At 33.8% G+C, this 24,539-nt stretch overlaps 1 protein-coding gene across 6 annotated transcripts in view; it reads left to right on the forward strand.

Moving 5' to 3' along the window:
* The window catches only part of PHF14 (PHD finger protein 14), a 163,696-nt gene that overhangs the window by 46,948 nt on the left and 92,209 nt on the right, over window positions 1-24,539 (forward strand). For all 6 annotated transcript variants that reach the window (XM_084507580.1, XM_084507582.1, XM_084507581.1 and 3 more), the window contains exons 14-16: window positions 5,354-5,522; window positions 19,617-19,667; window positions 19,850-19,971. In XM_084507580.1, coding sequence (XP_084363706.1) covers window positions 5,354-5,522; window positions 19,617-19,667; window positions 19,850-19,971 — 342 coding nt within the window. The remainder of the gene's footprint in view (window positions 1-5,353; window positions 5,523-19,616; window positions 19,668-19,849; window positions 19,972-24,539) is intronic.

The raw sequence follows: 24,539 nt of genomic DNA on the forward strand, positions 1-24,539 counted from the left end.
TTTTATAAAACTTCTTAAGTAGAAAACACTCTTTGGTCTTTGAGTGCCTACCAAAGAAAAGCCCCATTTTAGGTTGACACATTTCTTGAAGCTGCCCCTGCTCAAAAATAAATTCACTACTGGTTATTTAGACAATGAAGAAACATTTGCATCATGCAGGTACACAAAAAGTGGTGTTTCAGTGTTAGTCTGGACCATTAATCATTTATGAAAATTTAATAATGTGTGCTCCTGTTCATTTGCTTCTCCTGTCTTTTGCTAGTGAGTTCGGAAGATCCATTTACTGTGAGATGGGGAGGTGTTTCTTGTACCACAGGTCTTTATACTAAGTAGTAGGCAGGTGTTAGATTGAAAATGTGATGACAAAAACATGCTGCTACTTATCTTCTGCAGTTTATTGTTAGTGCTTGATCAAAGGCCTTTTCTACAATTAAAAAGTTTTTAATCATTACTGAGACTTCTTCATGGATCAAATGTTCCCACTAATTTTTAGCAGACACATCATCAGTTATCAGACATGGATCTTTACCTGCTTCTGGTAGTTGTTAGGCATCTTTTCCACTGATTTTTTTCTTCAGAAAGGGTTCATGTTAGAGAAACCGAGTTTGAGTGTAAGTCTCAGAATGCTTTGTGGTGTAAAAAGTAACATTCATTATCTGAATCGTGTAGCACAGAGTTATGATTGTTATGATTGTTACAATAGTACCATGGTAGCATTATCCTTCTTGATGAAGGGATTTATTTCTTTGTATGACAAATACACAACTAGATAGATGGATAGGTCTGAAGATTTAGGTAATACCATTTCTCATTGAACCAAAGAGGTGTTGCAGTGCTTTCATTTCAATCTGGTTTTTGTTCTTGTCTTTCAAAAGCAGAAGACTTCTTCTTTCTTTAGTTATTTTCAAATAAATGGAAGCAAGAAAGAAGCATTATGATCAACATGAAAGCTCCCTCAACAATGATCATCTAAGTAAAGTCTAGGGTCGTGCTTCTGTTGAGTAGACTTTTCTTGCTGAAAATGTTTCTTTTGGCTGTCAGGTCTATTTTATCATGTTTACTTGATATCCAGTAATGCAAAGAATTTTACCTTTTTCATGCTTCTTTTTGTTTGTTTGTTTTTTAACCTACATCTGAAACATAGGAAAATGCACAAGAGCATGACTTAATAGCAAGAAATTGGTAATATGTCCAAAACATCATATTCAGTTATGGTCTCCCATTTTCCGCAAGGGGCAAATCTATTTTAACATTTTAATCTGTATCAGGAGTGTGTGTTTGGAGTAAATCCTTTTCACACTTGCTGCTTTTTGGTTCACGTTGTGGATCATGGAGCATGGTAACAGCATTCCTTTCAGATGAGTCCAGAAGATCACATTCAATTATTGATTTCTCCGAAGCTGGATTATGCAAATCCAGAGTAAAAGCAAACCAAAATTTGCGTACAGAAATTGAATCTTCAGCACTGTTTTTCCTATTAATTTACTGGTGCTGCATGGCAATGCTTTCTGATTAAGATGTAGTTGTAGATTGTCTGAACAGATGGAAAAATGACCTGTTGTGATAGGTTTCTCTATTCATTGCCTGTCCTTGAAGAGATGAACTAAAATGAACATGACTTCAGCACTGCCAGAGAAGGAATAGAAGTCCTGTGTCTGCTCTCTATAAATATATTGGAATTAAACAGCAGAATGGGAAAAAGAGTACTTTAAATTCAAGAACCATGTTGAAATAAACCATAATAGGAGCTGAAAGTTAGGAGATTGTTTCCAAGTCAGAGGAGTGTATTTCTGTAATAGGTTTTCTGTGGGTCCCATGGGAGCTAACAACCAAACAACTCTATAGCTGAAGCTTGACTGCTCTATAAAGGGTTGATAAGATGTGGTTGCCTGTGATAGTAGAGACTATTCCACTAAATCAAGAGGTTCCTTGTAAATTCATGTTTGTAGCTTTCGGTTTTTTTTTTTTTTTTTTTTTTTTTTTTAACCTCATCTTCGGTATATTTGTAAGGTTTTATTCTCTGTTTACTCCCCTGTCCCCCAATGTATTGTGGTTTTGCAGCTTTGTTTTTTGTAGATATTACTATTTTCTGAATTTGATTGCTGTGACAGTTACATGACCTGTTTGCAGAGCAAGCTTGGGCATAGAAATAGAATTTCAGAAACTTGCAGGCAGCATCTTTTCTCCTGGATGAAGTATTTCTCTTCCTTTCTAACATAAAAATTACAATAATTTATTTATTTATGTTTAAATGGTGCCCTAGTGAAACTGAAGTACTTTACAGGTCTCCATAGCTTTCTGTAAAACTGCCTGAGTTTATGTAGGGGAAAAATGCATCTTTCTCTTTCACTAGCCCAGAACTAAAGAGTGGGAATCCTAGGTGCAGGGTGGCACATCCAAGAGATGGGGTTCCCAACTCCAAACATTTTTTGTAAGTTCATGCCACTATTTTTTGTCTTACAAAAACTTCAGTTTTATGCAGCACTTTAATTGTAGAATGCTTATTTTTAATTTTTATGTATAGTGCAAGTTTTTACCATAATAATAGAAAGGAAGAAACTTCGTCCAAATTGCTCATCACAGTATTCTGGGAACACGTTTGCAGCTATTTTTTACACCTGCATAAGCATATCATAATAAATACTTTGTCTCCTTTCCACTGGAGAAGTTAATGATGTGACCAATGCTGCAGTGTTATGAAGGGCAAAGGTCTGTGACACTTAAGCAGAAACGCTCCTTGGAGTTTTGACTTGGACTACTTAAAGGCAATGGGACATATGCAGATGAACAAAACTACAAGATGTAACCTTTAGCTAAGTAAAAAAAAAAAAAATAATTGAGGGAATGCTGTTATCTCTAAAGTTTTCTTCTCCCCTTAGATCACTAGAGAGCTTTCTTCTATAAACTTAGAGTAATAGAAGGTAATACTACTTAGGTTTGTGAGCTTCTGTTTAGTTGTTTAAGTTTGTCTATTTGTGTATGTTTATCCACACAAATTTCTGTAAATATATAACTCAAAAAAGTAGCGTTTTGGAAAAGTTATTCTACTTTATAATTTATTATTGATTTTATTTTTACTAGCTTTTTCTCAGTATTTTTATTGGACTTATTATTAGCATACCAAAGAGGCCTAGAAATGTTAACAGCATGGTGTGTGTAGAGAACAGAGGTCTGTAGAGAGGAAGAAGAATATTAATTGCATGTTATATTCTTGAATGCTGGCCTACTGTTTGCAAAGCATAAAAGCTGTATAAACTGACTTCCTTGTGTTCTGGCTACTGATGAAGTCTCCATACAGTGTTATCTTCCCTGCAGTCTGCCTCGTAGTACTTCTGCTTTTCTAGATCAGCAAATACCACCAGCACTGCTCTGTGTCCTATTTGCAGTGGGCTCAAGTGCTTTAGAGATAAGAAGTGATTAATCTTTATAACATTATAACACACCAACAATTATCTTACTTTTACATATGGAGAAATTAAAGCAGAAAGGTGTTGACTTAGCCAAGGTCACACTGATAACAGTTACTCAATCTGGAATTGGATCCCCCTGTATTTTTGTTGTCAGCCACCGGATTGTCTAGTGGGCTCTGAAAACTGCCATTATCTGCAGGTAGAGCCAGAGGAGATCTGAGACTATACTGCTTGGATGAATTTGGAAAAATTAGAAAAACTGGAAAAGCATGGAAAGCTCTGTGGTTGTGTTTTTTTTTGTTTTGTTTTTAATAAAGAATAACAACAACAACCAAACAAAAAACACAGCATAAATTTTGTTTCCTATTGGAATAGGCAATATAACCATTATTTCACTTCTTAAAATACCAACAGAAACAAAAGAGTTTATGGAATCATACATCAGAACAAGCCTTTGTTAGAAACAGGATTAAAAGATGTTTTCTGTTGTATTTGTGGTTCTCTTCTCTTGAGTTGAAGAGGAGTTGGAATTTGGATTAAGGGCAATATATGTCTGCTCAGCGATGCCTTTTCAAAAATAAAACCATGACTATTAGGTTTTTAAAATCAAATGAGTTAATATTATATTAGCCCTTACTGAAGCTCATAGGAGCAAAAGTGTTTCTGGTGAACATTATATATATTATATATATATATATATATATATATATATATATATATATATATATATATACATCTACATACATATATTTTATATGTAAACATATAAAAATATGTATACATATTATATGTAAACATATAAAAAATAAATCAGCTCATACACAAAGCACATGACTGTGCTTTTGGTTAGATCTGGGAGGCACACACTGTCTTGTCTCAAGGATGTATTAACTACAAATAACCAAATATATATATTTTATGTCTCCTTCCAAAGCGAATTTGCAACTTCATTTAGGTAATGGTTAATGTATGTGTCTGTTTTAATGCCAATTAATAGCAGAATATGCATTTTTATTTTTTAGTTGATATTATAAAAAAGAACATTTAAAAAACATGAAAATAGTGATGAACTGGAATTTGTTCGAAAGGATTTATAGTTTGCTGAACTGAAAATTTTATGTGAGGAAAAAATGCAGTCTTTATCAGTGGGTATCATTTTTAAGCTTTTATATTTGAAGTTTTTAGTTAACATCTGCATTTATGACTTTGCACAAGATGATTATTTTCTGCAAATGAGAACACAACTTGATGGTTTCCCATCTTGTTAATTGTATCATGGACGTTGTTAGTAGCCTTCCCTTAGAGTCTGTATACTTTGGAAGCTTGATTGCGATTTGTGCTTTTTCAGAAACTCAACAGGCATTTTTTTCAACTAAATGTTCAATGATTGGTAATATACACCTACAAGTTCTACATCTTTGTCTCAGCTATTTTTTTGTTTCAAAACCGTCTCCCTTAGGAAATAGATTTTAAAATTGATTTTCATAATAGACATTTCTTCCAAATCCCTGCTACTAAAGACCGCTCTCATCAGAGTGAATTCAGTAGTGTGTCATTGTAAAGATTAAACTGCAGCAGCAGTTTCAATAATGAATAGATTACAGATCAGTGGACACCATTAAAAAAAAAAAAAGGGGATGTGGTAGGATATGAATAGTGAAATAGGAAGCATCTTTCTTGAAGATTAAATCCTGCTTTCAAAATCTTGGTTTTCAAAGTTTAAATACTGTCAGCAAAAAAAACCAACCCACAGCAACAGAAAAAGTCTTGCTGTTTTCCTGCGTAGTTGTTTAATCATTTCGGAGATTCCTTTAGATACTGTTGTGTTTACTGACTTTAATTGATTTATTTCCAACCCAAACGCTTTTTTTTGCTGCTTCAGAAACATTTCTTTTTGTGCTTTTGTGACTGCAGTTTTAAATAGGAAATCTTTCACTTTGCAGGCAGTGCTCAGAGTGTGACCAGGCAGGTAGCAGTGACATGGAAGCTGATATTGCTATGGAAACCTTACCAGATGGGACCAAAAGATCACGGAGACAGATTAAGGAGCCAGTGAAATTTGTTCCTCAGGATGTGCCACCAGAACCGAAGAAAATTCCAATCAGAAACACGGTAAATGATGGTTGAGTTGTTGTTACGCAGTTTGTATTCATAGTGGTTTTGTTTAAAATGACTTAATTTTGGACATTTTGAATTGTTTAGTGTTTTATTACTTGTATTACATATGCAATTTTGCTAAAGTAAATAATAATCTGGGATACATAGTTCTGTACGGAAGAGCTGTGCAAGCTTTTCCTTTCACCTAGGTCACTAAGTCCTCTGTTAATGGCAGGAAAAAATGAAAGTTCACTTTGTAATTAAACTAATAATTTACAGCTATTCTTCACCATAATGGCATGGGGACATTGTTCTGGTACATTCAGATTTAAATATATTGAATTGCCAATTGCAATTCTAAGGTGACAATTTATTTCCTTATGTACAAACAACCTACTGAATGACCGCACGTTTTGTGAGTCTTGTTATTTCAGGATATAGGAGTTATTTCAGGATTTCAGATATAACACCCTTCTATTTTACCTCCTAGTTTTACTAGTTGTATATTTTTCCAATTTTTCTGGTGGTGTGGGGTTTTTGCCCTCTTCTTTTTTCTTTTTTTTTGGGTAGTGGTGGTGGTTTTTTTAGAAGAGCTCTTGCTTCTTGTACTAACTATTTATTTATTTATTTATTTATTAATTGAGAGTAAAATTTTGTATTAATCTGTGTTTCATTGTTTTTCTGATGCAATAATGCTTAAAAACTTTGTTCTCTTACTCACAAAACAAGATTTTTCATGTGTTCATGTATTTCACCTACAAAATATACATGAATGTATCAATGGATGTTTCAGTACAATTTAGGAAATGAATAATGTTCCCATGACCCTTTGATCATTTGTAGTAATTATATGTAAACTGTGGTTTGTCTTCCAAAATACTACCCAGTATTAGAAAATGCCTAAACCCACTCATGTTAGGGTTAGACATAGTTCATCTCTCATGTAGTTAATTAGATGGGTGAGAACTACATTTTCCCCTGAAGCCTTTTTCAACTTCTTACGCTTGTACTAGCAGATAGACCATACTTGCCTCTTCTGCATATACACTGATGGAATTAAACAGGTATTTTCCTTAAATGTTTAGTTTAAATAAATTTCAATATATTTGCAGTATTTGGGCTGCAGTGCTGATTTATGTCAGCTTCCTTGTCCTGGTTTGTAACTGAAAAGAGCTTTAAGAATGGTTCAAGCCAAAACAATTAGTTTAGCTCAAAACATTAGGAGTGTGAGTAATTCAAAATTAATTTTTGTGAATAACTGAGAGCCTATAGGAGAGAAACTCCCACTTTCACCTTTTTTTCTCATTGAGGGGAAGCACAGGTTCCTAAAGCTGTCTGGGTAGGTTAAGCTGACTGTGGATACGTCATTGTTCATGCAGAAAAGAGACTTACCTGGTGTTACTGTTTAACTCTCTTCATCTTTTTTTTTTTTTTTTTTCCTTCTTTCTCTTTCCCCTTTCTACATCTACACCTTTCTACAGCTAGTATACAGCTAGTAGGGGATAGGGATCCATGATTATGGGAAATAGAACCAAAAGCATTGAAGAAAAGACATAGTAAGAATAAATAGGCGATGTAAGGCATAGTACAGAAATCCATAGGAAGGCAAGGTTTATTTCTTATGCTGCTCCTGTGATACCTGCCAGTTTTCTTTTGCGCTAAATGGAGAGAAGGCTGTCTGGTTGTTCTGAAGCAATCCACTCACTGCTACACTGTGTTGTGTCATAGCTGCTGCACTGGTGAGCTGGCATCTCCCCTGGTAGAGCACCTATCTACACATACGGTGGTATGTCTCACGTAGAGATTAAATTTACTTTCAGTGGACTGATACATTGGCAAATGCAGCATTACACAGTGGAAGATTTATGGCTACTGGTCTAATAAAGACTTTGTTCTTCTGCTTGAATTTTTAGGATGTCTTTCAAGTTCTCTTCAGGTCTTGGCTTTTCTACAAAACCAAATTTGCAAGAGAATGTCTGTGGTGTCCTGTTAGCAGGTTATAAAGTTATCTCTGATAACCTCTTTATCTCGGATCATTTAGCTTTCCTATAGCACTGACTATGATTGGTGGTGGTTGTTTTTTTTCTCCACTCCCCTCTGTCTTCAGCTTAACTATGGAAGAGGAGGTTCACACCTGTGACACCATGCTGGTTTCTTTTTCTAAACTAGGCTTTATTACCTCTTGGTTTTGGTACACCTAGGTTGTATAACAAAACGAAAAGTACCAACCTCTGAAGACTTGTTAGACACTTGGTAGCTGTGTGGGATTCCTTAACACCTTATTTGTTCTGAACAAATGAAAGACTTTTTATAATTCATTAGCTCTGGGGCTGACTGTGTGTTTGAGGGGAAAAAAAAGCCTGACCTTCAGACAACTTGTCATATAAAGTTTAGTTGTATCCAGTTATGGAAAAAACATCTCAGTGGTGCATTTCAATAGTGATGACCAATTTGGTCTGTCCTTTCTGCACTCACTGTGCAGATAATTCAAAATAATTTAAAATAAGGAAGAAAAAACCAAATCATTTAAAAACAGTTACTTCAGTGCTCTCCTAACTATGTGCTTTGGGCCTGTGAACATGTTTTATTCAATTCAGTCTTGTTTTGCAAGAAATTGGCAAACCCACTTACCTAACAGCGTAATCAGCCTTGCTTACAGTTAGAATCAACAAGTGCAATTATAAGACTGTTGAATTGTGTATTTGTTGCTCTTAAGTAAATTTCCATTTGTTTTGCATAGATTTATCTTCAGTTACAGATACAAATGCAACTGAGAATTATTTTTTTTTTTTCCCACGTACCTAAGAGAACAGAATGCATTTTACTTGTTTGGATCTCACTTTAGTGGTTCATCGTAGTTAACTCTGTCTTTGTAGACAGAAACTGTGGGTAAGCCGTTAACTTGATAAAGTTGGATTAGGTGTTACTGATGACAACAATAGCTGGTATGTAAGAATTTTACATAATTAATACAAATACAAATGGTTAACTAAGCCTGTATGCTATCTGTGCGGAAACACTATGTTAACTTCTACTTTCAGAATTAATAGTTTGCTATTAGTTTGTCTTGCAGCTCATATTTGTTAACATTGATTTCAAACATGATACAAGATACACTTTTTCATGTAATTTTTTTTTTACCTTATTCATAGTGTTTTTTCCCTCCTTTCCATCAGACTGTGAAGATACCATTTTAAAAATATTAATAATTATACCTTTATTTCTCATCCAATCTAATTATGACTGTGTACTTGAATCCTGCAAAGATATTTTCTCTATTTTTGTAATTCATCAAAGCTCCTGCATTCAGTCATGTTGTGGATTTTCTTTTCCAGCGGTAAATTATTTTTAAGAGAAAAGCAGAAATGCGTTTTTCCACTTTTTTTTCTACCTACTAGTTTCATTTTCTTTTGTGTTATTGTAAACATTTTAATAAGCTATCTAGTTTTAACTTCTGTAACTCAAACAACTTCTTTTCCTTCATTTTTGTTTGTGAACTTAGCAGTGTTTTTTTCAGGGCTTGCTCATTTTAAATCTCTTAATTACCGAGTCTTACATCTGCTTCAAGATACTTTTTGCAGAGTTTTAGAATGGATTGCTGTGCGTTGTTTTGAATTAGATTCATTTTCTTCATATCTTCAGTCTGCTTGTGCATAAACTTGGCTTATAACTTATTGCTGGGTTGGGAAGAGCTGTGAGTAAAACTCCTTTTCGAACCAACTGAGGGGGAAGTAGAGACTCCAATGAAAATTCAGGTTTTCTACTAGGACTACATTGTTCAAATCTTGATTCAGGCTAATGTGAACAGTCATACCTGAACAGTGATGGCCAGAAACCAGTGGCAATTGGAGAGTGTACAGCTTCTAAGTGATATTGGAGACTAAATTTCCCCCTAGAATTTGGAAGTGAGAGAGAAGTATGACTGAAGCAAGCTATTCAGAGTGAGGACTGTGCTTCTCCCTTGTACAGGTCTCTATGTCAGGGCAGTATTTTGTGCCAAAATGCTGTATATGTTTTTTAAAACAACCCCATGAATGCTCTCTAATATTTTACTTTCTTAGCTTTCAAATGTTTTGGGGTATTTATGTCAAAGGATATTTATATCAAGAAGAGAAACAGTTTCAACAAAAACAAGGCAACAGTGAGAAAGTCTTTCTCAGAAAGTCATCAAGCCTTGGAAAGTGTTGCCCAGGGAGGTGGTGGAGTCACTGTCCCTGGGGGTGTTTAAGGAAAGGTGGGACGTGGTATTTAGGGACGTGGTTTAGTGGGTGACATTGGTAGTAGGGGGATGGTTGGACCGGATCATCTTGGAGGGCTTTTCCAACCTTAGTGATTCTGTGATTCTATCAAAATGCAGCTATTTGGACTGCATTGTTTTGGAGAGGGTGCCTAGCATATAGTATGTGAAAGCACAACTGAAGTTTACAAGAACATGTTTCTGACTTTAACCTTGCTAAAAAGAATGTTTAAGATTATGCCTAAATGCACAAAGTTAAATGTATCAGAATTCTACTCAGAATCAAAGTCTAAACGAATGATGAATGTAAATAGATTAGATGTTAGGTCTTTAATTTATTGTATAAGAGCTGTATTTGTGGACAGAATTGAATGCATTGTTTATGCTTATGCAATTCAAGCCATATTTAGTAACCTTGGTAATCTTTTGAACGACTTTCTGGATTTCAGTGTATAACTTCTCACACTAGCTGTGTTTAAAATCTATAGTCTTTGTAATTTCAATTTCATACTTGTGTAAGCTTCACAAATCATTATTGCTGGTGCTAGTTAATTTCAGAGAAGCAATATCTAATTTGCATAAATCAGTAGCTGTCTAAATGCTTTTTAAAAATACTGGTTAAAAGTCTGAAGACATGTTTTAACATTAGCTCTCAGAACCTACCATTTCTCCCTTTACTTCAAAGGCTCATGAAGTATGCTTTACCTACTTTATATAGTGTCCTCCGGTGGTGTGAAGGAGTTTCTGTAAGAAAGGTCGCAAGCATATGTCTTCTAAAGTGAGATTGTGTGGCTGGGGCAGCTGGATGCTGTGAGGTGATAGGGGATGATTTTTCTTGTAATTCTGGGGTACTCTTCCTTCATATAGTTGTGTGTGTGTGTAAAATTCCATCTTCGGTTCCTTTTTATTGGAAAGGAAATGTCTGCCCATTGTTATAAGAGGGAAGAGGTCTTTTTTTTCTTTTTCTTTTTCTTTTTTTTTTCTTTTTTTTTTTTTTTTTTAAAAAAAAAAAGGGATTTTGGGCACCAAATAGTTGAGGGATTTAAATAAAACCTTCTTCTGATACCAAACTTATTTTCGTAAAAACTGAAAATCTGATTTTTTTTTTTTTTCTATAATGATATTGTATAAAATCCAGACCAACAGACAGTGATTTTTCTGTTAAGCAGAAAAAGAAGTCTGTGTTTGTGGGGAAAAAAGTAGTTTATTTGCCAACAGTGTGCTGTTTGTTCTTTAGAACATGGAAGAAAACAAATCTGTGCCTGAGGGGCTATGGTCTAAGTAGATTAGTTTAAAGAAGAAAAAAGAACACTGACAAAGCACCTACTAACTGTATTCAGCAAAGGGAATTGTTGTGTATTTTGCTTTTGTTTTACAAATAAATACTATTATTTAGAATAAATTAATATTTCTTCCTTTTGTTTGAAATAGAAAAAGGAAGTGATTATTTTCTTTTTCTTACCATGTATATTAAAAGATAAAGAGGATTGTTATCTTCTATTTAATTGAAGTATTTCCATGCAAGTGGTTTCCAAACACCTATTGTGTAACTTAATTATGTGATGTCATAGATACAGGTTTTGAATAAGGGATGGCTACTGAAGGAAAACCAGAAAATCAGTTCCAGTTTGATTGTTCAGGGCTCCAAGACAGCAAATAATTTTAAAACATTTATCTATATTTATCAGTCATCATATTAATTAACATTGTCAGTGATTGGTCAACTTATTTAAATTTGATTAGAATTCTAAATGAGCGCCTGTAAGACCTTTTAAAACAACTCTGATAACATTATTTTTGACATATTCAACTTAAAAAATAAAATTGCTGTCAGCTGAACATCAGCAGTCTAGAAAAATAATCAGGACTTCCTCAGCTTCCTGAAACTTAAAGTATTTATAATAAAAAAATGTTGTAAATTACCCTTTTTCCCCTCAATGCTAAATGTAAAAGTTCAGGTGAATCTATACCAGCGCACAGAAACTATGTCTATTAGCCTGCCAAATACATGGATACTTGACTGTTACTTCGATAGTATTGGGCTATTTATTTGAGTTTGAGGTCACATTTAGAAAGGAAGAAACTAAGATAAATGCAGCTCTTCCGCAATGCTTGAAGTGAATTTGAAATAGTCAGAGTTGGGGTGGGGGAAGAATTGGTGGTGAGTTTTTTGTTTTCATTTTATATTTTTAAGAAAACACAACAAAAAAATCCACAGGTCACTTCTTTTTATTATAGCAAAGACTTGAAGAAATGAATGTATTCCCAATGACATTTGAATGATATAAACATTGATAATCTCTGTAAGTAAAGATAAGTAGCATATCTATCAATTCTGCAGATAAGTGCATTTAAGTTCATTTTCCCAGAAGAGCATCACTTATTTTAGCAACATCTGCAAATTTGCTTTTTTTTTGGCAGGCTTTTTTGTCCTCCCCCCTCTCCTTAAGTTCTTCAAATAAAAAGGGATATAAATCAATCTCAAATTCTGTGTTTATATTTAATTCTTAGAAACCATAGTTTTGAAGTTAATTACCAGTTTCACATTGATAGTGTAGCTTGACAGCATAAAGTAAGGAATGTTGCAAAATTTTTGCTTTCCCACAAGAATGAAAATTGGAGAAAAAAAAAAAAGGGGGTGGAGGGTATAAGTCTCTGTAATTAATCTTCATGGTCGACTTGTTTCTCTTTTTAATCATATTTTGATTTACTGCCATTTCTTTTTGTCTGGCAGCTCCCTTTTTGCTACTGCCAGCTTTCTGGAAAATTAAATAATTATTCCAGAGATATATTTTGATGAGTACTGAAATGTACCATTTAAGGTATTCACTTTGATCTGTGTTGAACGAGTGTGCCATCTGGTGTCTACATCAGCTGTCCGTACCTTTATTTAAAATAATTTCATGCCTGTGTGATGCCATCAATAGATTTATTTTTTTTCCTTTAAACAAGACAAATAAATGGATTTTTCTGTAACTGTCTGATTGTAACTTTTCCATTGGCAAAGGATATTTTTAACATTGAACTCTTCAAGAAGATTGGGTGACTTTATGGATTAAAAATTATCTTGGCAAACATGGTCATGATTTGTGTTTAGCAGGAGAGACATGACATAGCTGTGCAGTTCCAACCTGATTTTTCCTCAGGCTTTTGAAAACCTTTAGTTTGATTTATTCACATTCTTGATAGTTAACACTGTAATTTCATCAAGATACTTCTTTTGGGAAGTATTGGAAGTTTTCCCAGTTCTTTGTTCTGAAAACCTAGTCACGGAGTTTATAAAACTCAGCACTGTTTTCTAATCGGTGTAGTGCAGTGTATTTGATACAGTGCTACTACTCATTGAAGCATCATCAATGATCAGTGATACATCCAAATATACTATGCTTACTAACAGCCCTGTAGATATATTTCAGTAAGTTTGTTTTAAGTAATCTTTGGAGGCTTGTATATATGATTTCCAAATAAAAACCTTGAAGATAAAGAGACCCAGTATTACCATGCTTTTTTATTAGCCAATATAGAGTTTATAGAGTGTTATTAGTCAATGTAGAGTTCAAAATGTTTTGTTTTAGTGTTCTACTCAGTTTATGTTACATATCAGTCATCTTCTGTTTTATGGTAATGAAGTGACTCCTTGCCATGGACTTTTCTTTTGGAATGATTCCATAGCATTCTAATATTTATCTCCTTGTGTAGAGGAAGAAGTGGTGGTATAAATTTTTGTCCTCCATGTGCATTTCAGTGAATTTCAATATTTAACAAGAGGATGTGTTTGTGATCTTTGGGGATTGCCTCCCCCCTTTTGGACAGTTCTGATTACTGTTGGTTTTCCTTCTCTTCGAGGGAGAGCTGACAAAGCAGACCTGCTCCAGGAGAACATTTTCCCTTCTGCTGCTGGTCTTGGATAAGCTGGCTTAAAGCATGCCTCTTACAAAGGAATGAGGGATAATGATGCAGTTTGCTGACAGCCATGGTGGTTTTGGGTCATGTGTGCACCACAGAATAGAATCCTAGAATCCTGAATCCAGAATAGAAACCTGCATCCTAGAACCTTATGAATGTCTTTCATTTGTTTCATGTATTGAATTTATTTTTCTGAGAATATTCAAAATTGTGCAGTCAATGCATTACTTAATCTTCTTGTTTTATATGTTCTGTGTCATTGTCACTTTGCTACTGAGTTGCTTATAAACTAAGGGCCTTATCTGAATGTGAAATTTAGCCATTCATTTCTAGCTTTTCCAAGTCCTGAATGGAGATGCCCAGTTAAGTGTTCCCTGAAACTTTGTGTTCTTTTGGCGTGAAAATCTGATCCTGTTGTTGATCACATTTTCCCATAACATTTATAATTCTATTATGGACATTTTTTTTAAACTGTCTGATTTTATGTTTTCAGTACAACACTTTCTTCCATGGATTGAAATCATGTTATTCCTGCTCCTCTACTGATTTCTTGTCCAATGTAATACCTTCCAAACATGTCCCCCTAGTTCTGAATCACTCACACAGCTGATCCACATCATGTTGGATCATTCCTTCCTTCATCATTCATTTAATATGGCAGTATTCTGTTTTTATATGTATAGCCATTTATGTCCTTTTCTGAATTTCCTAAGCTGATGTGTGAGTTCCAAACCACAACAGTAGGCTGCTGCATACAACAGATGGATGTGTTTGTGACACAAAACACGGTGGCTGAACAAAACCCATTTTGTATCCTTCTTTCCTTTGCCTATGGTGCTATATGCCCTAGTTCTCCTAATTTCATCCTTTTTTTAGAGGCACTCCCTAACATTCTGCATCTGTGTTTTATTACTTATATTATTAAGATCCTATATATTTTTCTGCATGTTTTAATAACTGTCAGTTTAGATAATTACAGATTAGATCAGAGAAGGGCAAATAAATGTTGTTTGTTTTACTTTTCTTTCTTTTCTAGCGTGATAGCTATTTGTATGTGGCGTCAATCACTGTTTCCTTGTAGGTAGTCTTATAATGTTTTGTGTGAATTTTTAAGAAATTAGAGAGGCAAGAGGCAATTGTTCTTTTTTGTCTCCCCCAAATTTAGAATGCAAAATCAGAAATTAATGAAATAACTCAGAAGAGTGGTCTGTGCCTTGCTGTGAGATGTTTCTCAGACTTCTGTATATGACAGGCTTTGAAGTAAAAGACTAAAAGAGATGTTGTTGATGTTTGAGCTTCATCTCCCCCAGACTGTTGTTTCTGAGGGAGAGTGTTAAGACTGCTGTGAAGGCTAAATACTGGTAAAGAAGGATAAAAGAAGGATAGCTTGCTTTCCACTAGATGATTCCATTGAACCAAATAGCTCAGCCTCTTTACCTGAGAAACATCATTTGATTGGAATTTAAGATTTTAATTAGAAGTTGTTTTGCTGAGGTAAAATTGTTTGGTTTTTTGGGTTTTTGCGTTCTCAAAGTCTTACACTAAAAATGACTAACAGGAAGAATTTCATCTCTTTTTAACTTATTTAAAAATTTTTCATCTGACTTTTTCCTACTTTAAAAAAAAAAAAAAAAAAAAACAACAACTGATTTTTATGCTTGCATCATAATTCCTTGATCCTTGCTCAGAATATTCTGGGGTGTATTGCTAATGAAATGAGACACTTTATTTCTCTTTCATTTTTGTTCAACGTATATTCTTTGTGACACAGTAACTAGATCATTTGACTGTTCCTGAATTTCAAAAGAAAACAGATTTTTGGTTTTCTAAGGAAATTAAGTTAAACGGTTACCTGCCTTTGTAATAATTTTGCCTGTAGGAACATGTTGCCAGTTAAGGCAAGATTTGATAAGAGAGGTGTTTGTGCCTAAGGCAATAAAGTTAACGGATGTTCCTGAGATAGATCAGTACTATCCCATAGTAAGGAAGAGGTTTTAGTTAAGAGCTTGGTTATCCTTTCATTTGGTCTCTCTCCATTCAGAATGTGTGTAGGGTAGGACTTGTAGTGCGTCTTTACCTTCCCTTGGCAATGTAGGGAGAAGCTGGGGCTATTGTGGGAGACATGGTGTGGATGTGGTAAGAAAGAAGTTAAGGAATCCCTAGGGAAGGGGGAGGTAGAGGAACAACATGTCATAGCGTTAGAAGTCAGATTTGACTAGTTTGACAGCTCTATTATTATTATCATTATATTTATTTAAGGGTCTTAGAAGTGAAAGGAAAGAGGTCTTCCTTCTGTGTCACAATTAAGTTTTTGGAATAAGGTTGTCTGATTTCCAAGGTGGTTAAGGTAACGTAGGATTAGTGCCTAGTTAGTGCTTTAGCTGTAGGCATTTAACTTGGGTGCCAACAGAAATCTTAAGCTGCTTGTGTAGTATGAGAATGGAGGTGCCTGGGTGGTGATTTCGTTGATGCGGTGAGATCTAAAGCTCAGTGGCTGGAATCTCCCTGTAAATAGCAGGGAAGTGTCAAGTGTACATAGCATCTCTCCTGTTCAGGTCCATTGTTAGTGAATTCCAGAACTTTTCAAGAACAGAAACTAGGCTGAGAGGGACAACTAGTGACAGCTAATCAGCTGTCATGAAATGCCAACAAATATGCCACCATTTGAAATAAGTTTTTGAACAAACCATATAAGTCTATGTATAGGAATTTAAATTGTTACATTGTTTAAATTATTGCATTGTTTTTATTGCATATTTTGAACCAGAATTTATCAGTCAGTACTTTTTGATTCCTGTCCAAAAGTGTTGTTTTGTGGCAGTTGCCACGTATGAGTCACTTCATTCTAATACAATCAAGCTGTCTTTTTTTCTGGACTGAGTTGTGTGTTCCCAAAGGTAGGTACGCTAGAGGGTATCTATCCTTTGCGGTGAAACAAAAACACTGCTAGAATAGCATTGGCAGTGGTGAGGATTTTGCTTGGGTACTAATAACATTGACTTTTTGCTTTTCTGACCTATTTTTTCACCTCTTTGGAACTGGAAGGACGAATTTCACAAACATAGTCTGCTCCATTTTAAGATATAGAGAAGTCCTAAATTGAAGGAATCTGTAGAGTATTAAGCTATCTGGTGTTTTGATTTAAAAAAAAAATAAATCACTGCATTTGTAGGCACCTTATAGTGGCTTAACATTTCTGTCTCCAAATAAATTCTGAATATGAGCAAGTTTATCATAGCTGTAATATTTAGCATTAGACATCTGTAACAGTGTTCCTTTAAGCTTTTCTTTTCTAAGAAATGTTAAATTTTAAGTTGTCTGTGGCAAGTATATGCAGATACGTATAATATCTGATACTGCCCATTAGTAATAGAAATTATTCAAAGTATTTCAAAAGGCAAATATAGAAATTTCATGGCAAAAACAATAATGAAAAATACTAGGCAAAGTAATCCATGTTTATCTAATTCTTTTCTGTGAACCTGTAAGGTAGCTTTAGTGAAAATAAATGTAAAATTACATTTGTACAAATGTAAAATGTAAAATGCCTTATTATTGGAAGGCAACTATTGGAAATCACAGAAGATTTCATTCTCAGTTGTGGATTTGATGTTATTTTTCATTGTGAATGCTGACAATCGTATAATGATTCTCAGCAGGACTCAGCATTGCAAATTTGTATAAGCATGAAAAATATTTTGGGATAACATAAATGTAAAAATTTGTTACTTTAAAAACACAAAATACCTTACAAACGTGTACATCAAAGATGATGATTTTAATGTTTGTTTTCTAGTGATTGTCAAACAATGTATGTATGAAGGTTTAGAAACCTAATGGAAGCATAATGCAAGTAGAATTTAATGTGACATACCTTGTAATTATATAGCACATTATATAGCAGACAGATAAACAGTTTTTTTTTTTTGGCAAAGGTAACAATTATTTATTAATCTTGTCTCTCCATTTTGATGAAGTTCAAATATGATTCGTCATTTCTTAAAACATAGTTATTAACTTGCAATCTTTTCCACTTAGTGTAAAAAAATAATTTCATTGTTATTTGTATTTCTAGATTATGTATCAGTTTTCAAGATGGTATTACTATGACTGTAAAAAGCATACATTATTGTCCTGCCTAAACATGGGACTATGACAATGCATCTACTGGCATGCACTTTTACACCTACTTATTTTTAACCTTTCACGATTAAACCTTGCATTCAGTGGTGTCTACATGGCTTAAAATTACTGGAGTTAATAAGTGTTATGGCATTGTAAGCTAATACCAGAGGTTGGAAGTAGTAAAGCTGACAGTGTACTGATGCCTGATCAAACTTTTTTTTTTTAACTAGTTTTAATTTACAGTGACTCTGAGATATTTATAGCATGTGGATGATGTGTAGGCCATTAATAGACACTCAAGATGGAAAATATTTTTCTTGCAATAATTGTTTTTATATGTGATATTAGTTAACACCTCTCATACTACATTAATAAGTTCAGGTACTTCTAATGGTTCAGATACTTCTAATTGGTTCTTCCAGATTGGAACTCTTGCCTATCTGTTGAGTGCCTTGTTAAAACAACTGCAAGTTGAGTTGCAAGAGTGTTCGCTGATACTTTTCTCCATAAGTTCTCATTGTTTTCCTCTCCCCTTGACTGAACCCAGAAGTATGTGTAATCTAGTGAAAAAGACGTTGTTTGGGGAGTTAAGGAGATTTGCATTGTTTGTGCTCCTTTGTATAGGGAGGATATATGTCAGCGTGCTAGGAAAAGATGGTGTAGATGTGCATAATCCAGTAATAGTGATCTAGAAAAACAATTTATACTTAATAGTAGATTTTGAACTCTTCTGTCTTCTCACACTTAGATTTCATCTTTAATCTCAACGTCTAATTTTAACACATATTAGAAGGGAAAGAAAAAATGTGTCATGAAATCAAGTTGTGGAAGGTAGTACACCTCAATTATGACTGTATTACTAAAAATGTATTAAATGTATGTTTATATATTAAATGGGCAAAGTATTACCGTGAAGTATCTGGACAATGACTTGGAATATGGTTTCATGTGGCTGTAGTGTTCTCATGATTTTGTTATGAAGTTTGTCTTAAACACACTACACACAGCTGCAAACTTGGACTCGGAATATGAGAATATTCCAGTTTGTAGATCTTCAGTTGTCCATTTACTGGGAGTAATTTTTGCAGGTATTTAAGGCTCCTACTGTCTTACAATTTTTCAGGCATTGTCCTAAGGAAATGTGAAAGAGAATCTCAATGATAATTGAAATGTTGCTCTAAGAAGGCACAAAATAGATGAGTATTTTCCATTCATTTAGCCTCGAAGTTCCATTCTAGTACAGAATTGACTCTTGCTTTAAAGCAGATTTTATTTTTTTGGAAACAGTATTTTTTTTTTTAAGTTGAGCAGATCAAAATCTTATGTAAAGAGATACATATCTGTTGAAGTGGCAGCTCTATTTTCAGTATAAATACTTTTAACTGTATATAAAAATACCAGACAGTCTTACTATGAAACTAGGAAATCTCCTTCAAAGAAGACCCTGAGAGAATCATGATACCATTACTTTCTTCAGAGTTTCATTTATAGTCCAACTAATTACAGCTGTTTTAAGATTTTTTGTCTGCTATTTTTTTTCATATTTTGAGATGTATTAAATTGCTATGTATTTAAAAAAAAAAAAAAAAAAGTTTAAGAAATCATAAGCTAGACAGTGCTGTGGATTTCAAATAATAACAAAAGTATTTATATTTACCTTTTGGCTAGTTTTGTATATTTATATCCAGAATCTAAAGGTGTTTCTCTAACATCTGTTATTGTAATTGTTGTAGTTAATGCTTTAAATGATACCCTGTTTTTGTTGAAGTTCTGAGTAATTAATAAATAGCAAAAGCATTCCATGTTACTTTGTATTGAATTCTAAATGTATTTTCTTCCAGAGAACTAGAGGACGAAAACGAAGCTTTGTGCCCGAGGAAGAAAAACCTGAGGTTGGAATATAGTGTTTTTTTGTTTTGTTTTGTTTTTTTGTTTAAACACTTTCACAAAAAAAAAAAAAAAAAAAAAAATTAAACTTTGGGTAGAAGTGTTACTTTCAGTACTATAATTGAAAATATTTGCTTTCCTTCCCTCCTTTCCCCCCATTCCTTTCTTTTGCCTTCTGCTGTGGCAGGAACGGATTCCCAGAGAAAGACGACAACGGCAGTCTGTTCTGCAAAAGAAGCCCAAGTCAGAGGATTTAAGGACTGAATGTGCTACGTGCAAAGGGACTGGAGACAATGAAAATCTAGTCAGGTAGGTTTGATGATCTGACCCTATGAGGGATTAAAGTTCCATCTTCATCAGTTTGTCATCATATTTATAACGAAGCAAATATGTTTATAAAAAAAAGTATTTAGGGAAACATTAGTTCAGAAACATTAACTCAATTCACTTATTGACCTGCCAAACACATTTACACTGTGGATTAAGATGTAAATAACCAAGGTAATCTGTTTTTCTAACACAAAAGAATTAATTTTCTCTTGTCAGGGTGAATTGTCAATGTTTTATAGTAGGTCAGAAAGATAAACCAGCAATTTAATGACATTAAAACTACAGGACCATCCTAAAAGTAATTAAATTAGTATCATCAACAATTTTATGAGCTGAAGTGTGGATTATGAGTAATTTATGCTTTTAAAAATGTGTTAATGCTACCTCTATTAATACAGATCATAAAAGGATTTGCTAATCATATTTCTTATCTGAAACAGAGGTGGAAAAAAAACTTTGAATGGTGTCTTAGTAGGTGTAGAAATCTAATTAAAGCGTAGAATAGCTGCTATTGAATTGCTACCGTTGACCACAACTTTTGCTGTTTTTTACTTTATATCTGGCATTCTGGCCTCTTTGTGAAGCTGTAGAAACTGCTCAGAGTTCTAGAAAGAAGAATAATGGAGCTTAGCAACCAGAAAGCTGATTCTAATTGAATCTACTGAATATCCATTAAAATGATTTCATAATAAATTTAGATTAAAAATAGCATTTGTATTTAGGCCCTGTATGCTTCAGTTAGATTTTTATGGAAAAGATCTCTTTAGTACAGATATAATTGTTGTTTTAACTAGAAGGGTTATCCAAAATGCATGTTTCATTCCTTCCAAGGAATCAGTTATGGCAAAAGTCAGAATCAATGATATATGCAGGCTAAATGTAGCTTTAGAATTAGGATGTACCCCAGATACGGGTATTTTGTGCTCAGAGCAGCTTATTTTATATATCAATTACAGCGTATCATGTACCATAGAAGCTGATACAATTTCACAGGTTGTGTGCCAGATAGTTTTTTTTTTTTTTTTTTTTTTTTTCCCCAATTGGAGGCAGAGTACTGCTAGGACCTCATCAGTAACTCATACATGGACAAGCTACTATTGCTCAGTAGGACTCCTAGTCCCTGGCCAGGACCAGACTGAAATAGAGTTGCCAAGTATTAAGTGATTATTAACACAGTAACCCTGATGGCAATTGATGACAACAGTTTTTAACTGCCCATGACAAGAAAAAGGGCTTTATTCAGCCTTTCTTTCAGAACAGTTGGCAAGAAATAAAAGGTGAAAGAAGGCTATTTTGTTGTGGGAAGGAATCCTGGGAACACGTACTGTGCCTTAATGTAAAAAGAGCTGTGAATTAGTTTTCTTCTTCAGGCTTTTTCTGTAAGTGCTGAGAACCAGATTTGAGTATATAAAGAAGATGGGGAAATGGTTTTCACAACTGGATATTTAGGTTGAAATTAAAAGTATGACAGAACATAAGTGGTACGTCTTGTTGGCTACATGAAGAGATTTTAGTAATACGTGTAATTCAGACAGACAAAAAAGAAGCATATAGCATGCCAGGACCCAACAAATTCTATCTTAAACCATTCTCATAATTAGGCTGGCTTGGAAGCAAATTAGTCATCCTGCATGGGAGGAAAAAAAGGATTCATATGCTCTAATCCTTTGCTTTTGATTCTGTGAAAAATATTTTCCTAGATCTTTTATTATTTTTTTTAGTTTTAAAACAAGATTATCAATTAAAAAATTGTTTTTCTTCACATAATTCATATACAAAGCAACAGCTTTATCCGAGCTAGGTGACCACAGTGTTTAAAGTCTTATGGAAGCATATTTTATGTGTACATTTATGATTCTAAACTATTTAGGATGTTGTGGGGGGTGTAACTATTTCTTTTGATGAAAGTAAATTTGCTGACTGTAATAATGTGCTAGCTATGTAGGCTTTCTGCTTTGTAGCCAAAATTGTGGAGGAGTGTGATCCATGTTGTTAGTATGTCAGGGAAAGTTTACAGAATCCAGTTTTCTCTTACACTGTCACAAAGGAAGAGAAACCACCTTTCTCACACCCATACCATCATACAGAACTCCTCAGTAATAGTACAAACAGTGTGTTATTTTAAATGGAAGTTTAAAGGGAAGAGATATTTAGGAGGGGAAAGAAACTTTTTTCTTTTTTTTTTTCCAGATCAGTTTTGTTTGGCATTGATCCGTTTGTTATTAAAGCCAAATGTTTCTCAGAAAACAATTAATTAACAATAATTTTTCATCGTCTTTATACTTCATTCAACATGTATTTTGCAATTCCTGGATTTTATTTTTTATTTTCCCATGTTCCTGCCACTAAGAGAGGTTTGGGGGGATGTTATAGAAGTTATTTTTTTTCAATGTGAAAATTGATCACTAATGTACCACTGCTGAAAATGTACCACTGCTGAAGCTGCAGATTTGAGGAATAATCTTGATGGTGGGCCCTTCCAGCTTTTCTTGATGTGTGTTACCTGAGGTGGGGCTGGTTGTATGACTCTTGAAAAATCAGTTTTTCAGAAATGTGGTTTTCTAAAAATTTACATGCATGTCTCATTTGGGTTGCTAACTGAGCAAGTACTAGAGGAAAATAAGCAATTACCTCTCTTATTTCAAAGATTGCAGTACTGCACACTCCCCATCTTCCCACTGTCCAAAACGCAAATTGCTTTGTTTGTCACACATGGAGGTTTGTGAGGTAATTCAAAACTGCAGCCTCTTACTATTAAGCCTTTTGCACTTTGTGTTCAAGACTTTATAAAAGAAGAACCTGTTTAAAATTAAGTGGTGTCTGAACAATAAGACACTTACTGGCTACTAATATGCTCGCACAGTCTTTCATCAGCTACAGTTCAGTGAGGTTTTCTGGTAAATTACTGAATAAATTTCTTGAACAAAGATGAGTATTTAGTAATCTGGAATACAAAATATTAAATTGTTCAACCAGTTATTACTGTTTGACTAATGGAAATTCAATTTTTTGATCCCAATTTCCCATTTTATTTGCAGCAGTGAATAGCTGAAGGATTATTTCTTATCTGCGTCTTTATTTAACCTGTTTTTCGTATGCATGCAAATCTTTAAATAATTGCCTACAAAGTGCTTTAAAATTACTCCTAAAAAGGCAAGTTTCATTCTGATAAACTATAATAGTGCATTAATTAGCTGAAGTTTGCCTAAGTTATAGTTTTGTGTGGAAAAAAGTAATTAATGTTAGACTATCCATATTTATTAGCTTTTTGAAACTGTATTGATACATGTCAATGTGTCAGTACTTCTATGTCTGTTAATAGCTGCCATATATTTTATAGAAATACCAAGACTGTTCTTTAATCGCTGATGTCAGTTTTTGTATATAGATGGCTTCGCTACAGCAGTATGCACTATACCTGATTATAAAGATATCATGGCTTTGTCCGCAAAGCAAGTGGATGAGCTTTGTACTCCTTCTGTAACATTTTTTTTTTTAATTTAGAATATATTGATTGTATAATTTATTTAACAAAAACATGTAATTTTTATTGAATAAGATACTTGCGTAATTTTTACCTTTTACAAGATCAGTGGAACAGTCAAGGTTTACAAGGTTAGCTGGACAGTGAAAAGTTGTTTAAAAACATTCACTCCAGTAAGAGGAAGTCTAATCTGTGACATAATAAATGACAGTACAGAAACCATGTTATTGATTAGATGTGTGAATTTTGAATAACCTTTTACTCAAATGAAATTAATTTTGAGAAGAGTAGTAAGATACAGGGGCTTAAAAATACTTCATATGTGATACAGATAGATTTGTTGCAAGGCATGGAGACATGGCACTTTTACAAGGAGGTAAGAATTCGGTAAAAGAAGTTACAGGGGTCACTTAAAACTAAAGCACTGAGAAATCAGAGACTAGTTGTAACAGTATACTGCTCAATTTCCTGAATGCTTTATTACAGTCACTGAATGATAGATCTTGCAAAGGAGTTGTTTAATTCTTAAGTATCTCTTTTTTTTTTTTTTTATTAATGAAGTTAATAACTCAGTAATGTAAAAAAACATTATCATACTGTCCAAGAGCTCCCTTGAGAATTTAACCATATTTGGTAGAAACAGGGATAAGGTGAAGTATGTTTAAAATGGTTGAGTATGCTTGCCTTCCATTTTTCACCATTCTCCAGAGTGAGAAATGTAATTGTACCACAGTATGCACAAAGTGCTTCTAGCATAGTATTGCTGTCTATTTTGTTTCTGTAAAAGAATAACATTAAGATGATTTGTGTATTTTATTTTAATACATAGAATATAAAATTACTTCAATGCATAGAATGTAAAAGAGTCCACAAAACAATCTATGTTTAAATCTTTCAAGGGAAGACTTTTAAATGACTTCACTTCTAAAGAAGTGACCTCCTCTCAAAAAATAATGCAGCATTTAACTGCTACTATTTAAGAAAAAAATACCATAGCTTCAATTGTTGGTTTTAGATATGCTTTGGGTAATATTTGAGAATGTAGTTGAGAAAAGTAGAATAA

Source organism: Aythya ferina (genome assembly GCF_964211825.1).
Source record: "Aythya ferina genome assembly, chromosome: 2".
NCBI classification, from domain to species: Eukaryota; Metazoa; Chordata; class Aves; order Anseriformes; family Anatidae; genus Aythya; species Aythya ferina.